Genomic DNA, 18,233 nt, shown 5'->3' on the forward strand with positions numbered 1-18,233 from the left:
CTAAATTGGTGATCCCTTGATGCCTCAGAACATGTCCTACCAATCGATCCTTTCTTCTAATCAGGTTGAACCACAGATTTCTCTTCTCCCCAATTCTATTCAGTACCTCCTCATTAGTTATGATATTTACCCATCTTATCTTCAGCATTCTTTTGTAGCACCACATTTCAAAAGCTTCTATTCTCTTCTTATTTAACCTTTATCATCCATATTTCACCTCCATACATGGCTATACTCCTAGCAAATAGTTTCAGAAAGGGCTTCCTGACACTTGAACCTATACTCAATGTTAATAAATTTCTTTTTTTCGCAAATGCTTTTTCTGCCACTGCCAGTCTCCCTACCTTGACCTTCATCAGTTATTTTGCTTCCCTAATACCAAAACTCATTTACTACTGTAAGTGTCTCATTTCCTAATCTTATTCTCTCAGTATCACCTGATTTAATTCAACTGCATTCCATATACTATTTCCATAATACTGCCCTAAAGTACATGTCCCTTCCATAGACTCACTATATACTCCTTTCATCTTTCTGCTTTCCCTTCTTTGCTTGGGATTGACTTTCCATCTGAGCTCTTGATATTCATACAGATGGATCTCTTTTCTCCAAAGGTCTCTTTAATTTTCTTCTAGGCAGTATCTGTCTTACCCCTAGTGACATATGCCTTTACATTTTTACATTTGTCCTCCAGCCATTCCTGCTTAGCCACTTTGCACTTCTTGTCGATCTCATTTTTTAGACATTTGTATTCTCTTTCATCTGCCCCATTTGTTGTATTTTTATATTTTCTCCTTTCATCAATTAAATTCAGTATCTCTTGTGTTACTCACAGATTTCTACTAGCCCTTGTTCTTTTACTTACTTGATCCTCTGCTGCCTTCACCTTTTCATCTCTCAAAGCTATTCACTCTTCCTCTACTGTAATCCTTTCCCCTGTTCTTGTCAATCATTCTCTAGTGCTCCCTCTGAAACCCTTTACAACCTCTGATTGTTTCAGTCCCATCTCCTTAAATTCCTGCCTTTTTGCAGCTTATTCAGTTTTAATCTGCAGTTCATAACCCATAAATTGTGGTCAGAGTCCACATCTGCCCCTGGAAATGTCTTAACAATTTGAAATCTGATTTATAAATCTCTGTCTAACCATAATATAATCAATCTGAAACCTTCCAGTGTCTCCAGATCTCTTCCACATATACAACCTTCTCTCTCATGATTGTTAAACCAAGTTTTAGCTATGATTAAATTATGCTGTGTGAAAAAATTCTATGAGGCAGCTTCCTCTGTCATTCGTTTCCCCTAGTCCATTTTCACCTACAACTTTTCCTTCTCTTCCTTTTCCTACAATCAAATTCCAATCCCCCACGACTATTAAATTTTTGGTGCTCATAACTATCTGAATGATTTCTTTTATCTCATCATACATTTCCTCTACCTCCTCCTCACCTGTGGAGCTACTTGGCATATAAACTTGTACTGCTGTAATGGGTGTGGACTTCATGTCTATCTTGGCTACAAAAATGTATTCACTATGCTGTTCATAGTAGCTTATCCACATTCCTATTTTTTTATTCATTATTAAACCTATTCCTGCATTACCCCTATTTGATTTTGTATTTGTAATATACACTTGACTACAAGTCCTCTCCCTTCTACCACCGAACTCCACTAATTTCCGCTTTGCCCAACTTTAAACTATCCATTTTCCTTTTTAAATTTTCTAACCTACCTGCCTGATTAAGGGACCTGACACTCCACACTCTGATCCGTAGAACAGCAGTTTTGTTTCTCCTGATAATGTCGTCGTCCTGAGTAGCCTCCACCCAAAGATCCAAAAAGGGGACTATTTTACCTCCGGAATACTTTACCCACGAGGATGCTATCATCATTTAACCATACAGCATGCCCTCAGGAAAAATTACGACTGTAGTTTCCCCTTGGTTTCAGCTGTTCGCAGTAGCATCAGAGCAAGGCCGTTTTGGTTGATGTTACAAGACCATATCATTCAGTCATCCAGACTGTTGCCCTGCAACTGCTAAAAGGCTGCTGCCCCTCTTCAGGAACAACACATTTGTCTGTCCTCTCAACACATATACCTCTGTTGTGGTTGCACGTACGGTATGGCTGTCTGTATCACTGATGCACACAAGCCTCCCCACCAGCAGTAAGGTCCACCGTTCATGGGGAGCAAACTAACATGGTACTGACACTTATTAATAAACATAATGGGCCTTTTCCACTATATAGCCCATTTCATGGTATTCTGCCACTAAAGTTTTGCTTGCAGACTTTGCTGTAGGTTGAGCCAAAACACTTCCAGTCTTAACACATTCAACACATCTCTCATCTTTGATCGCATAGGTGTACTGGTGATTTTCTACCAGATTTAAAGAATAATTACACAACAGACAAGCATCTGAGATGCACACATCTAGCATCATTTTAAAACCCATATTTTATAGATTAGGAAATATGCTTGCTTATATATGTATTCACATCAGAAAGAGTTACTCCCAGGAAAGGTTTTACATTTGCTCACAAAGACTTCAAGCAGACATAAAAACAAACACAAAATTACTTTGCAGATGCCAGCTGTATTTTATGATAAAAAATGTTTACATGCGATGTGTATATAATTTATTTCCAAATGGAAGTCTTGAAAACACTGTGGTACATGAAGTCCAACACTGCAGTGTTTGTCCCCCATCTACTTTCTTTTCTTATCCACTTCCCAGTCCCTTTCTTTCCTTTGTTACAGAAAACTTCACAGTGTCATGTTATGTTAATTCTGTTGGCTGTAGGTGGCACCTTTTCTGGAGAATGGTGGCCAGAATTTCTATTTGGGCTAATGGTTGGTGTTAATTCCAATGATCAAATTTCTCCTCTTGCTGCTACCAATCAATGCTAACTTTTTTTATGCACATATATTTTGCTTCATGACATTCTTGTACAAAATAAAACCATCAACAGCAGATGTTAGGAAATTGTGAAAGCAAAGTTGTTTTTGTCAATTCATTGTTTTGCTTGCAAATGGGTAGTAGCTGTAAAGTTGATTGACACATTCTACACCAGCCTTGTTCACGTTAAAATCTATGACAATGTTTGGGTTAATTGTTGTTATAAAACCCCCTTTTGAACATATGGGAACCTCTGTGGTAGTCACCTGATATTTTGCAGAGAAGAAATATACATCATGTTTATTTTTCCATTTGAACACTACAATAAGACCCTTTCTCAAAAATTTATTTTACTTCAGCTTCCTCGTTATGAAGCTTGCTGGTATGCCCTTCCTCGTTATGAAGCTTGCTGGTATGCCCTATCAGTTCTTCATGACAGTTCCAACAACTAGTATCTGATGGTCCTGCCACGTGTTCATTAAAGGTACAATTGTTAATCAACTCCTGCTGTATTTAGAGGTCAACATACGAACTACTATGGCTATCCTACAGCCAGCAGTCTTGCAGCATGTGGGAACACACATTTCAGTGAATGGAAAACCTGTGCCTGTACTGGATATGGGTGGCATCCACACAGCTGATACATGTTTGCCCCTTTTGGTGTATGGGTATAGTGCTGAACTCTTGGGCAAGAAGTTACACACACATTTACTATGAACTGTGCTTTGCATAACACAAGAAAATGAATGTGTGCTGTTTTATCATGAGCACCACTTTGTGTTACATTCAACTGATTACTAAACATGTCTGCTCCTCTCACTTACTCAAACATAATGACACAACCAAATACTCTCAACAGAGCATGTAGGAGATATCCGCATCCAGACATGTGGCAGCAACCAGTTGGTGCATCGAAGTCACATTTTTCAACATTTTTTATGGTAGCTGTTCTCCTGTTCATTAAGAAGGATCAATTCAGTATCAGTTTTATAAATATTTTTGGACAAGTTTTATGTTGTTTGCCCTGTATAAGTTACAGTTAGGCTGTATAAAAGTTAAAGACTAATATAAATACTGATGATGTTATAATCAATAATGGTGGAATGATAACAGTAGAGTTATTATGACAATGAATTCATTAGATAGCAATTAAATGCCAAGAATGAGTATGGACTGCAGACTATACTGAATACAAAAAAATGAAAAATACCATCATGACACGCCAAAGGACAAAATAGAAACTGGAGGAATGCAAGAGGGAGGACAAACGTAAGACGAAGTGAGGAACTGAAAACAAAACAGGAATTCAGATATAAGAGGAAGTAAATACAACAGGTTAGTACTTTGTTTCTACATGTGTGTGTTTTCTAATGAAATGCTATTGTCATGATACCAGCTTTCTTCACTACTGTCAATATAGCAACAAATTAAAGGATGTCCGTAAAAAAAATGTTATTCTTTTAAATTTTAGTAGTATCAGTGGGAAGCATTGGAGGGTGTTGGTACAAGATCACAACTAAAGAGAAACTCAAAGTTTTAGATAAGCACATGCCTGAGAATTGTTTTGTTGTTTTCCCATTCGTAGTACCCCATACACATAACAGTGACTCCATAGTGTACAGCTTTTTGTGTTCTCCAGTTTGCTAAGAGTGAATCTGTAATTTCAGTTTACTGTGTGTTTCGTTTAAAGTTTAACTGTTACCCCCCAAAGTAACAAAAACATTTGTCGATGGTATACAGTCAATATGTGTGTGTAAGGGGAAAAGCATGTGAAGACTAAAAGTGTCTGAGAAGGATGACGACAATGTCAGAGCATCTTCCCATTGTAGTCTTTAGAATTCTGTTTGGAAAGCAAGTCCTGAAGTGAAGCATTGCAGTGGGAGGATAACCTTCTTGACTGCTAGTGTTCAATGATGAGGCAACTTTTCATCTAAGTGGGAAGGTAAATACCCATAATGTTCATACCTGGGGGTCAGATCATCCTCATGAACTTTTACAATATCAAACAGATTCTCCAAAATCAAATTTTTTCTGCACAGCCTCAAATTCAAGTGTACAGACCACTGAAACCCCTCTCGCCCCTGCTGAAGCTACTATAAAAGGGGTGGCTTACCTAGATGTGTTGCAAGTGTGGCTCTTTCCACATGTAGAAGGTGAACCCAAAAACTTTATTTGGCAACAACGTGAATCCCCTCCCCATTGGAATCTCTTTGTAAAAGAGTGGCTGAACATCGAAATCCCTGACCATTGGATTGGAAATAATGATCAATGGGACAGAGTTTTATTCCACTGGCGTCCACATTCACCTGACACCAGGTCATGGGACTTATTTTGAAAGATTTTGTCTACATTCCACCACTAAGTACTAATTTGCCAGAGTTGAGACACATAACTGATGAGGTTATATCTTCCATCACTCTGAACTTGATAACCAAACTGAGGGAAGAATTGGACTTTAGGTTGTATGTATACCGTATGACTAAAAGTGCACACACTGAACATTTGTAAGAAAAACAAGGTTTGTTTACCATCAATTTGATCTATAATTTGTTGTAAAAAAAACCAGTCTAAATTAAACTGTTATAATATACATAGAAACTGGGACATTCTTTTTTGGACATACTGTACTATATATATAAAACCATAGAAGGTGAATGTTTCCGGAAAAGGGGTCTGATCAGCTTCCACTGTGCTATGGAAATCATCATGGACCTCTTCACATTTCATTTTAGCGCCAAATTCTTGAACTACATGTTAATGAGCATGATGCACAGCGAGTCAGGATAAATGACATAGTGCCTTACAGTGTGGATACACATCAGTGGCAGTCAGTCAGAATCATTAATGACTACAGGCAAATGTTTTAATGAGCAGTTTACAAGAAACAACCATTGACAAATCAAGACGAGCAAAAACATCTTCTACAACACTAAACAGAGTGTGATTCAGTGTTGGGAGTCTCATATAAGCCAATAAAGTCTTCATTAATGATTGACAGTAAGCCAATAAAGTCTTCATTAATGATTGACAGTAAGAATACAAAAGACACTTGTTTGTGAATCGAAGAATCACTTGTTTCGTCAACCATAATAGAAAAATGTTCAGTCTTCTTGATTGAAGCCAATACCTTTCTCAACACAGACTTTCCTAGTAGATCAATGATCTCATTTTGAATATTGTGGGACATCCACTTATACCTTGAATGCACTAACCAATCTTTAAACTCAGGTATGTCATTCTTTCAGAGTTCCAACAATTGCAAAAAATTGGAGTTTGTGCCCTCTAATTGCTAGTCCTTGTCAATATAGAAATTGCACAGTAGCAAAAATTGTCTCAAGAGCTAAATGGCCTTTCTTCATATCACTATCTAACTGTTCATTCAACTGAGAGGCCACACTTTGGTTAGTGACAGAATTTAGTTTCAGAACACCTTCTTTGTGTGTAAACGTATTTTCATGAAGACTGAATTTTTCCAAAGCCTTTTCCAGTTAGAAAACCCTATGGAAGTAAATACACCTTCTTTTTCTGAAGAAAATGGCAACAGATTTTTAGCATCTGCCTCTTTGCAGATTTTGCAAAAAACTTTTTTGGTAGATGCTCCATATTCTAGCCGTTTATATTTGATCAACCAAGACTTCTGAAATGATCTTCCCTTATTGGATTGTCCAGGTTTTGGCTGTGAATCGTACTCGCCTGAAGATGACGAAACAATTGACGATACAATGATTGTTGGAGGTTGACAAGCAGTATCATTAACTTCCAAGAACGCCTTTTTGGTAACAAATTTATCCATTGCGAACTTAATTCACAATACACTAAGAGACTAAAGTAAACAAATAACATATAGTCATATAAAATAGTCCACTAGACACTAAAGCTGGAACACTAAACACATCTGCAGCACGCACTGAACTAAACTATACACACTGAATGACTGCGACAGCAGGGTGGGCTCTATATAGACGCAGCGTCATAATGTCTTGAAGCGTCACGGTGACGTGAGGCGGAGGGTTCCAAATGCTTCTGCTCCAGTCCTTTTGATGTTGCTGCAGCCACAGTGCTGGCCTGCCGGCACCAGACTTTACCCACAGGTTCATGTATCGGGACAAATTCTAAGTGTGCCCGCAGCACCATAACACTATCATGATACACACCACTCATTTTCAGTTAACATGGTTACTACCATAATAATTATTTGATTTTTGACAGGTCTCGGGCCCGCTCAGGCCCCATGGAGCCGGCGCCTGTGTAGAGCACTAAAGATTTGTTGCCACATAATAAATCTGCTACTGTCTGAAATATGTAATGCATCACTAGCTCAAGGCATTCTTCCAGAGACTAAAATATGCCATTGTTAAACCCCTCTTTAAGAAAGATGATAAGAGAGAAATCAGTAACTACGGACCTATTTCACTGCTGAAATCATTTTCCAAAATTTTTGAGAATGTGATGTATGCTGGAATAGTATCTCACCTTGGCAACAATAGTATCCTCAGCAAATCACAGTTTGGGTTTCAGAAGCGTTGCTCTAATGATAAAGCCATTGACATGTTCACATGCCAGATATTACAAGAGCATTAAACAACAAAATAGCACCGCCAGTAGATGTTTTCTGTGACCTATCCAAGGTATTTGATTGTGTGAATCATAGTATACTCCTAGACAAATTGAAGTTGCATGGGATTGATGGTACAGCCAACCAATGGATCATGTCATATCTAACCAAAAGAATGCAGAAAGTTGTACTTAATTCAACCAACAGAATCCAGGGACATAATTCTGGTTGGTTGGTTGGTTTGTGGGATTAAAGGGACCAGACTGCGATGGTCATCGGTCCCTTTTTCCAAAAAAAAAAATTAAAACCGCCCAAAGAGAATAAAAAACAAACAGCAGGAAAGACGTCAGACGACACAGGACGAAAAAGACGCCGACAGAGATCAGACAAAACAAAGTAAAACACACAGAGTGTGACGGTGGTTGGCCGACCATAGAGAAAAAAAAGAGGAGAAGCCAACCACCAAGAACACATTAAAAACTCAGATTAAAATCAAAGGCTAAAAGCCAGAATCAACGCTAAAAACACTCAGATTAAACTATAAAAACCCCCTGCCCGAATAAAACGTAAAACTAAGCCAGCCATAACAGGGTCATCGGATAAAAGGGCAGGGAGCGTATCAGGCAGCGCAAATGTCTGCCTGACCACAGCTAAAAGGGGGCAAGCCAACAAAATGTGGGACACTGTCAAAGACGCCCCGCAGCGACATACAGGAGGGTCCTCCCGGCGCAGTAAATAACTGTGTGTCAGCCGGGAGTGGCCAATGCGGAGCCGACAAAGGACGACTGAGTCCCTGCGGTTGGCTCGCATGGATGACCGCCACACAGTCGTCGTCTCCTTAATGGCACGGAGTTTATTGTGCATGATCCGATCGTGCCATTCAGCGTCCCAAATCGCAAAAACTTTTCGGCAGAGGACTGCCCGCAAATCTGTCTCTGGGAGGCCAACATCCAGAGACGGTTGTCTCGTGGCCTCCTTCGCCAGGCGGTCAGCATGTTCATTGCCCGGGATACCGACATGACCGGGGGTCCAGACAAAGACCACAGAGCGGCCGCAACACGCAAGAGTATGCAGGGACTCATGGATAGCCATCACCAGACGGGAACGAGGAAAACACTGGTCGAGTGCTCGGAAACTGCTCAGGGAATCGCTACAGATAACGAAGGACTCACCTGAGCAGGAGCGGATATACTCTAGGGCACGAAAGATGGCGACCAGCTCAGCAGTGTAAACGCTGCAGCCATCCGGCAAGGAACGTTGTTCGGAATGGTCCCCTAGAGTTAGCGCATACCCAACACGACCAGCAACCATCGAACCGTCGGTGTAAACAATGCCAGAGCCCTGATACGTGGCCAGGATTGAATAAAAGCGGCGGCGGAAGGCCTCTGGAGGGACCGAGTCCTTCGAGCCCTGTGCCAAGTCGAGCCGAAGGCAAGGGCGAGGAACACACCATGGGGGTGTATGCAAAGTAGCCCGGAAAGGAGGTGGAACAGTGAAAACCTGAAGCCCAGACAGAAGCCCTTTGACGCGGACCGCTATTGTACAACCAGAGCGGGGCCGACGTTCTGGCAGACGGACGACCGATCGTGGGAACAAGAGACGATAGTTAGGATGCCCGGGCGAGCTTAGAACATGGGCAGCATAAGCGGCCAGCAAACGTTGGCGTCGGTACCGCAGTGGAGGGACACCTGCCTCCACTAGTAAGCTGTCCACAGGGCTGGTGCGGAAAGCACCAGTGGCAAGGCGTACCCCGCTGTGGAGAATTGGGTCCAGCACCCGCAACGCAGACGGGGATGCTGAGCCATAAGCCAGGCACCCATAATCCAGGCGGGACTGGATTAACGCCTGGTAAAGCCGTAACAGAGTAGAGCGGTCGGCGCCCCAGCGGGTGTGGCTCAAACATCGCAGTGCATTGAGATGCCGCCAACACGCCTGTTTGAGCTGCCGAATATGAGGCAGCCAAGTCAGCCGAGCATCAAAAACGACCCCCAAAAACCTGTGGGTCTCAACCACTGCAAGGAGTTCGTCGGCAAGATAAAGCTGCGGCTCAGGATGGACTGTACGGCGCCGGCAGAAATGCATAACGCGGGTCTTGGCTGCCGAAAACTAAAACCCATGCGCTACAGCCCAAGACTGCGCCTTACGGATAGCGCCCTGTAGCTGACGTTCAACAGCTGCAATGCCAGTAGAGCTGTAATAAAGGCAAAAGTCGTCAGCATACAGGGAAGCGGAGACAGAATTTCCCACGGCCGCAGCAAGCCCGTTAATGGCTATTAAAAACAGACAGACACTTAAAACAGAACCCTGTGGCACACCGTTCTCCTGAACGTGGGAGGAACTATACGAGGCCGCGACTTGCACGCGGAAGGGACGACACGACAGAAAATTGCGGATAAAAATCGGCAGAGGACCCCGAAGACCCCACCCATGAAGCGTAGAAAGGATGTGATGACGCCATGTCGTATCGTACGCCTTCCGCATGTCGAAAAAGACAGCGACCAGGTGCTGACGGCGGGCAAAGGCAGTACAGATGGCCGACTCCAGGCTCACCAGATTGTCGGTGGCGGAGCGGCCGTTACGGAACCCACCCTGGGACGGAGCCAGAAGGCCCCGAGACTCCAGTACCCAATTCAAGCGCCGGCTCACCATCCGTTCAAGCAACTTGCAAAGAACGTTGGTGAGGCTAATGGGACGGTAGCTGTCTACCTCCAGAGGGTTCTTTCCAGGTTTCAAAACGGGGATGACAATGCCTTCCCGCCATTGCGACGGAAACTCCCCCTCGACCCAAAGACGGTTGTAAAGATCGAGAAGGCGCCGCTGGCAGTCCACTGAAAGGTGTTTCAGCATCTGACAGTGGATGCCATCTGGCCCAGGAGCGGTATCAGGGCAAGCAGCTAGGGCACTGCGAAATTCCCACTCACTAAATGGAGCATTGTAAGATTCTGGGTGGTTGGTGCGAAACGAAAGGCTCCGACGTTCCATCCGCTCTTTAATGGAGCGGAAGGCCTGGGGGTAATTCGCAGAAGCGGAACTCATAGCAAAATGCTCTGCTAGGCGATGTGCAATGACGTCGGAGTCAGTACAAACTGCTCCATTCAGTGAGAGCGCAGGGACGCTGACAGGTGGCCGATACCCGTAGACGCGTCGAATCTTGGCCCAGACCTGCGATGGAGTGACATGGAGGCCAATGGAGGACACATACCGCTCCCAGCACTCCTTCTTGCCTTGGCGGATAAGGAGGCGGGCCCGCGCACGCAGCCGTTTGAAGGCGATAAGGTGGTCTATGGAGGGATGTCGCTTGTGACGCTGGAGCGCCCGCCGGCGATCTTTAATCGCTTCAGCGATCTCAGGCGACCACCAAGGCACAGTCCTCCGCCGAGGGGACCCAGAAGAACGGGGAATGGCAGATTCGGCGGCAGTAACGATGCCGGTGGTGACCGATTGAACCACCGCATCAATGTCATCAGTAGAGAGTGGCTCAATAGCGGCAGTGGAGGAGAACAAGTCCCAGTCAGCCTTATTCATAGCCCATCTGCTAGGGCGCCCAGAAGAGGGACGCTGTGGTAGTGACAGAAAGATCGGAAAGTGGTCACTACCACACAGGTCGTCATGCACACTCCATTGGACAGACGGTAAGAGGCTAGGGCTACAGATTGAAAGGTCAATGGCGGAGTAGGTGCCATGCGCCACACTGAAGTGTGTGAAGGCACCATCATTTAACAGCGAGAGATCGAGCTGCGACAATAAATGCTCAATGATGGCGCCTCGACCTGTGGCCACTGACCCACCCCACAGAGGGTTATGGGCGTTTAAGTCGCCCAATAGCAAGAAAGGTGGCGGCAATTGGGCGACCAGTGCAGCCAGGACATGCTGCGAGACATTACCATCCGGTGGAATGTAAAGACTGCAGACGGTAACAGCCTGTGGCGTCCACACGCGTACAGCGACAGCCTCTAAAGGCGTCTGGAGAGGGACAGACTCGCTGTGCAGAGTGTGAAGAACATATATGCAGACGCCACCAGACACCCTTTCATAAGCTGCTCGGTTCTTAAAATAACCCCGATAGCCACGGAGGGCGGGGGTTCGCATTGCTGGAAACCAAGTTTCCTGGAGAGCAATGCAAAAGAAAGGGTGAAGGCTGATAAGTTGGCGGAGCTCAGCTAGATGGTGGAAGAAACCGCTGCAGTCCCACTGGAGGATGGTGTTGTCCATGGCTGGGAAAGGCGTGACGGGACTGGGAAGGCAGATTACGCCGCAGGGTCACCTGCTGCCTCCGATGGAGCCCCCTTGCAAATGCCATCCATTGCGTCCGAGGGGCCGGCAAGAGCGAGGTCCTCAGCGGACGCAAGAATCTCCACCTCGTCGTCAGAGGCAGAGCTTGTAGGAAGCGGTGGGATGGGTGCCACCGCAACATCGTTGGTCTTGGGGACTTTCTTCTTTTTCAGCTTGTCGCGCTGTGCCTTCGGTGGTTCAGGCTTCATGGGCTTCACTGGGTCAGTCTCAGGGACAGACGACGACCGCGAGGCCCGACGACCAGGGACTGGCGGTTGTTTCAAGCCCTTGCGGGCGTCAGCTTTTCCACTGGTCGGGACTTGCGAAGGGAGGTCCCCAAGGGATCCCTTCCTGGCGAGAGTAGCCGAAGAAGTCTTACGCTTCTCCGGCTGGGAAGGGGGAGCAGATGTCCCCGATGGTTTTGAGGGTGTTGCTCCTGGAGGAGATGGAGCAGGAGCAACAGGGTGTGAAGTGCCCCCCACAAGCAAGGGGGGTTTTGGATGCTGACCAATCACAGAACCAACCGTATGGGACGACACAGGAGATGGAAGAACCGTCGTAGCAGCAGCGGCGTACGTTGACTTCATTGGCACAGGATGGAGTCTCTCATATTTCCGCCGAGCCTCAGAGTACGTCAGGCGGTCCAGGGTTTTATATTCCATTATCTTCCGTTCTTTCTGGAAGATCCTACAGTCCGGCGAGCAGGGGGAATGGTGTTCTCCGCAGTTAACACAGATAGGAGGCGGGGCACATGGAGTATCAGGATGCGAAGGACGTCCACAATCCCGACACGTGATGCTGGAAGTACACCGAGATGACATGTGCCCGAACTTCCAGCATTTAAAACACCGCATCGGAGGAGGGATATATGGCTTCACATCACAACGGTAAACCATCACCTTAACCTTTTCGGGTAAAACATCACCCTCAAAGGCCAAGATGAAGGCACCGGTGGCTACCTGATTATCCCTCGGACCCCGATGGACGCGCCGGACGAAGTGAACACCTCGTCGTTCGAGGTTGGCGCGTAATTCATCGTCGGACTGCAGAAGAAGATCCCTGTGGAATATAATACCCTGGACCATGTTGAGACTCTTATGCGGCGTGATGCTAACTGAAACATCCCCCAACTTGTCACAATTGAGCAACCTCCGTGACTGGGCAGAGGATGCCGTTTTGATGAGCACAGAACCAGAGCGCATCTTGGACAAGCCCTCCACCTCCCCGAACTTGTCCTCTAAATGCTCCACAAAAAACTGGGGCTTTGTCGACATAAACGATTCTCCATCAACCCGTGTACACACGAGGTACCGGGGTGAATATTCTCCACTGCCTGTTGTAGCAAGACGTTCCTCCCATGGAGTAGCGAGGGAGGGAAACGATCTCGAAGCAAATTTCTTCCCGTTGAGGTTAGACCTCGATCGCTTAGAGACTGCTGGTGGAGGCCCACCAGCGAGAGACGATGTACCACGCTTCATTGCGGGTCATCCGCCCTGATGCCACCTACTCCGACCAAGGGCCCTCGCCACGGGCGCCACCCAGCCGCAGCAATAGCCACCTGGCAGGACGGCCATTGCCGGGAGTCCTGATGCCCCAAGGAGATAGGCATCTACTCCTTGGCATACGTGGGGAGTTAACGGCGCAGGCATCAGTAGAGCGATCCCTGTGTTGTCAGGGGGCTACAACCAAGAGGGTACATGGCGGCCCCACCACAACGGACTGGCTACCGTGCTGGATCTTAGGTGCAAAACTGACCAAAGTCGTCGGCGCAGATAAAAGAAACACCGCAGAGTGCAGCGTGGTAATCGCCCAAGAGATCGAAAACGAGCGGGACACCATTGCAACGACGAGAAAGCCGGCTAAAGGTCTAAGTGCACGACGGATACAGTGCACCACGTAAGGCGCCCTTCCCCAATTGGCTCGCTCTTCGGAATAATTTAGAAAGATGGAGGTCAAACCCGAGAGGGGACCATCACATAAGGCCGAAACATTTGAGACTCCTTTTAGTCGCCTCTTACGACAGGCAGGAATACCGCGGGCCTATTCTTACCCCCGAACCCGCAGGGGGAGACATAATTCTGACTGGGGAGAAATCATGTATGGGGTTCCCCAAGGCTTAGGTCCACTACTGTTTCTCATATATGTACATGATCTACTGTCTAATGCACCACAAGCAGAATTAGTTCTTTTTTCAGATGACACCAGTACTGTAATCACTTCCAGTATACATACAGAAATGGAAGAAATGATGAACAAAGTTCTCAAAAGTATCATTGACTGGTTTCCTGCAAATGGTCTCACCCTGAATTTCACAAAGACACATCATATTCAGTTCTGCACCTCTGGGGTACAGCACCAGTGATAAGTGTAACACATGGTGATGAAATAAAACATAGGGTGGAAACTTCAAAATTCTTAGGTGTCCATATTGATGAGAATTTAAAGTGGGAAAAACACATTTTGGAACGCCTAAAACAACTTAGTTCAGGCACATTTGCACTTAGAATCATAGCAAATTTTGGGGAGAGAGAAATCAGTAAGTTGACATATTTTGCTTATTTTCATTCAGTAATGTCATATGGAATAATGTTCTGGGGTAACCAATCTTTAAGAAAGAAGGTCTTTATTGCCCAAAAATGTGCTGTAAGAATAATATGTGGTGCTCACCAGTGAACATCTTGTAGACATCTGTTTACGGAGTTGGGCATTCTGACTACTGCTTCACAGTATATTTATTGCTTCAAGAAGTTTGTTTTAAACAATCCACTACAGTTTAAAAGGAACAATGTGGTACATAATTACAATACTAGAAGAAAAAATGACATTCATTACTCAACATTAACGTTGTCTTTAGAACAGAAAGGAGTGCACAATGCTGCAACAAAAATTATTGACCACTTACCCAGTAACATAAAATGTCTAACAGGCAGCACGATAAAATTGAAAAAGTTTCTCCTTGAGAACTCCTTCTATTCCGTAGAAGAATTTCTATGTTTGTAATGTGTAAAAGGTGGTAGGAAGGAATTGCTAACTCAATTTGTATATCTTGTTTTCATTTCAGGGGAAAAAAAGTAATTATATGGTGATGTTTAGAGTACAATCAGACATACAAATTAATTTGCAATATGAATGTAAAATGACTCGTTCCATATCACGATGATTTATCATGCAAAATCATCCATGGAACATGAAAGTAACTACCTCACTAACTTCAAAAAACATACACAAGTTCACTTGTATAAAAATGTCTCACAGAAGTACATTTCACCTCCATCCCAATTCCACCCACGGTGGGAAGGAAGATGGTAGGAGGCATTGTTGCAGTTCATATTTATTGCTGTCTGCATTTTTCATAACACAAAACATGTAATCATGTTTATCACATCCCTCACAGAGAGGATTAAAAACTATGCTAAGATATTTATCGCAATTTGTGACACTACCACATTTCTTTTAACAGCCTTTAATATCCACTGGGAGAGGTACTATACGACATTGACATAATAATCAGCAACTGAACATGCAATTTTACACAATTTTTGTCTTAAAAAGCATATGAATCAGTTATAAACATAAAACATACCATTTCGTATCTTGTAGACAAGACAGTCACTGGAGTTGATATCCACGTTCCCCTGGCACAAAACAGTAAACCAATATTATGAAAGTTTTATTTTACAAAATAAAAACTTACAGATAACAAATGTAAATGTAGGCTACACCACTATTTGCATAGCCAATCTTACCAATAAAGGACGAGATCAATGAGGAAAAAACTAGCCATGAATATACTAATGTAGTCCACATAACTATCACAGCTACATTCATTTTATCACTCTTCAGTAAGAATGAGAAAAGTGCAATAAGAGAAGGATATTTATTTGCACTTGGCAATCAGTCAATATTGACAACATTAAAAATATGTATCTGCTGAAAATGGATGTCAGCCATAAGGAATTAGATGACTGTAGTTTCATCAATTACTACCAGTATAGAATTCAAACCACACAGCTTTGATATTAACATCCATATTTTTCTATTGCTTCACTTGATGATATTGCTCATCAGATTATATCTACTTACAAAAGAATTCTACTATTCCTTTTGAAACAAACTAAGCATTAAATGTCTGTATACATCTTCATTTCATAGCCCATTTCAAAGCTTCAAATATAGTGTAGCCATGGAGTGAAAAGTGTTACAGTTTCGATTATATCAGACGATGACATCTGCTGAACATTCATGTTTAATATACTGGGTGATTATAATTAAAATTAAACATTCAAACCACTGTAGAAATAACACCACTGGTAAGAATGACATCAAATTGCAATGGAATATTATTGGAGAAGGGGGAAAACATATGGCAGAAGAAAAATAAATAGGCCTAGTTACAAAATGTAGGAATAGGTGGCGCTGACAGCATCATAATTTAATAGTGATCACTTAAAAATGACAAATGAATCATACAACAATGACTTAGGTGTACGTTTGACATTAAACATACTGTACTACTCAGTGTGCATGGGTATACAGGTGTGATACTGTTAGTTACGTAAGCCCATCCATCACAACAAGGTCATATCTCATCAAATGAGAAAAACTGGTTTTTAATTGTTCTGAGGCCGAAAACAGCATAAAAAGCATCAATCACATTGGTTTTTAATTGTCTAGAGGCCAAAAACCGTATAAAAAGCATCAATCAAAATCAAATCAGATTATTAATTTCCATGTGACTGGCACAAAACATGTTCAATATGCTGTCCAACATTTTCTGCAACAAGTTGAAATTGAGAAACAGCATGTTCCACAATTGATCGAAGTGTTTCCAAGGCCACATTCAGAATATGCTGCGCAATACGTGCCTTCAATGCAACTAAGTTTGCAATCAGAACACTGAACACATCTTTCAGATAGCCTCATCACCAGAAGTCACATGGATCAAGATCAGGTGATCGGGACAGCCAGGGTGTAGGGGAATGGCGGCTGATAATTCTAGCCTTTCCGAAATGGCGCTTCAGCAGCTGCTTAACTGTATTTGCAATGTGCGGAGGTGTGCCATCTTGCATAAAAATGGTCCCACCAACACATCCATGCTGTTGGAGAGCTGAAATGATGTGATTGCACTTACCAGTACAGGTAACAGGACCAGAAGTACCGGTCTCTTAGCAAAAATATGGCCCTATGATAAATGATGCCGTAAACCCACACCACACAGTGACCTTTTCGGGATGTAGTAGTACTGGTTGAATTGTGCATGGATTTTCCATTGCCCATATTTGACAATTCTGACATCTGTCCACAAAATCTTCCACGGCCAATCACTGTCCACTTCCCTATGAGCAAGAAATTCTAAAGCAAAGGTCTCTCTTGCTGGCAGCTCAACAGGAAGCAACTCGTGCACATTGGTAAGTTTGAATGGATAGCAAAGAAGGATGTTTCATAGAATTTTACCCACTGTGCTCACGGGTTTGTCCAATGTTCGGGCAATTCTCCGTGCACTACACGTTTGCACACCACCACTCATGTCCTCCTGCATTACTGTGGCCACTGATTCCACTGACATCGAATCAACTCATTTCCCCCCTCTACCACGTTGCACACCAAAATAACCCATCTTTTTGAATTTCCAAATCATTTTCTCCAGACCCACGGCAGTCGTCAGACCAATGCCTTTTTTCAAACTCTTCAGTGTCCGGAACTTCTGCAGAGCGACGGGAGCACTGTCATCATTCTTGTAATACAGCTTTACAAGCGAAACGCGATCCTGCATTGAGACAGTTATGGCGAGCGTTGCAGACGCGAAAGGTGGAAAAGCCATATACCCGGCATGTTTATACTGGCTTCAATGGGTCGTGCACATGACAGGTGTTTTCGTTTACGTACTCTTGAGACATGCAGTGCCATCTATTGATCAATTTTCACACAGTTTTTTTTTTGTTCTGCCGTAAGTTTTTCCCCTTCTCTGATAGTATTCCGTTGCAATTTGACATCATTCTGACCAATGGTGTCCTTTCTACAGTATCTGAAAGTTTAATTATAATCACCCTGTACTAGGCCTAATATGTTACCTGCAACTCACATACGTAATCGTATATTTTGAAATTTTCTCCTGTGTCTTATTTTACTGTAGCAGTTAGTCATGGACATTTTGAAGAAATGTGGTTTCATTTATGAACATTTTCAACAGACAACAAAGATAAAGTTACTGTTTTCATAACTTCGCCTTTATACACAGAAAGTCTACAAATGATTATATTGATTCCCATAATGGCATACAACAGCGCACTTACATGTATATTTGTTCACACATCATATCAATGAATAAAACTGAACTGTTCCTCATCTATGTAAATGATCCTCCATGTAGAATTAGTTCTTTTTGCAGACGATACTATAATTAATCCAAGCATACATACAAAAACAGGAGAAACTGTAAACTATGTTCCTGAAAGTATCATTAACTGGTTTTTTTGTGAATGGTTTCACTCTCAGTATCAAAAATTCTG

The 18,233-nt window shown here is 43.6% G+C and overlaps 1 protein-coding gene across 2 annotated transcripts in view; it reads right to left on the bottom strand.

The window, feature by feature from the left end:
- Positions 1-18,233, bottom strand: part of LOC126234391 (uncharacterized) — a 176,568-nt gene that overhangs the window by 143,754 nt on the left and 14,581 nt on the right. For both annotated transcript variants that reach the window (XM_049943080.1, XM_049943079.1), the window contains exon 2: positions 15,308-15,359. In XM_049943080.1, the coding sequence (XP_049799037.1) occupies positions 15,308-15,359 (52 nt within the window). The remainder of the gene's footprint in view (positions 1-15,307; positions 15,360-18,233) is intronic.

This window comes from Schistocerca nitens, chromosome 2 (genome assembly GCF_023898315.1).
Source record: "Schistocerca nitens isolate TAMUIC-IGC-003100 chromosome 2, iqSchNite1.1, whole genome shotgun sequence".
NCBI classification, from domain to species: domain Eukaryota; kingdom Metazoa; phylum Arthropoda; class Insecta; order Orthoptera; family Acrididae; genus Schistocerca; species Schistocerca nitens.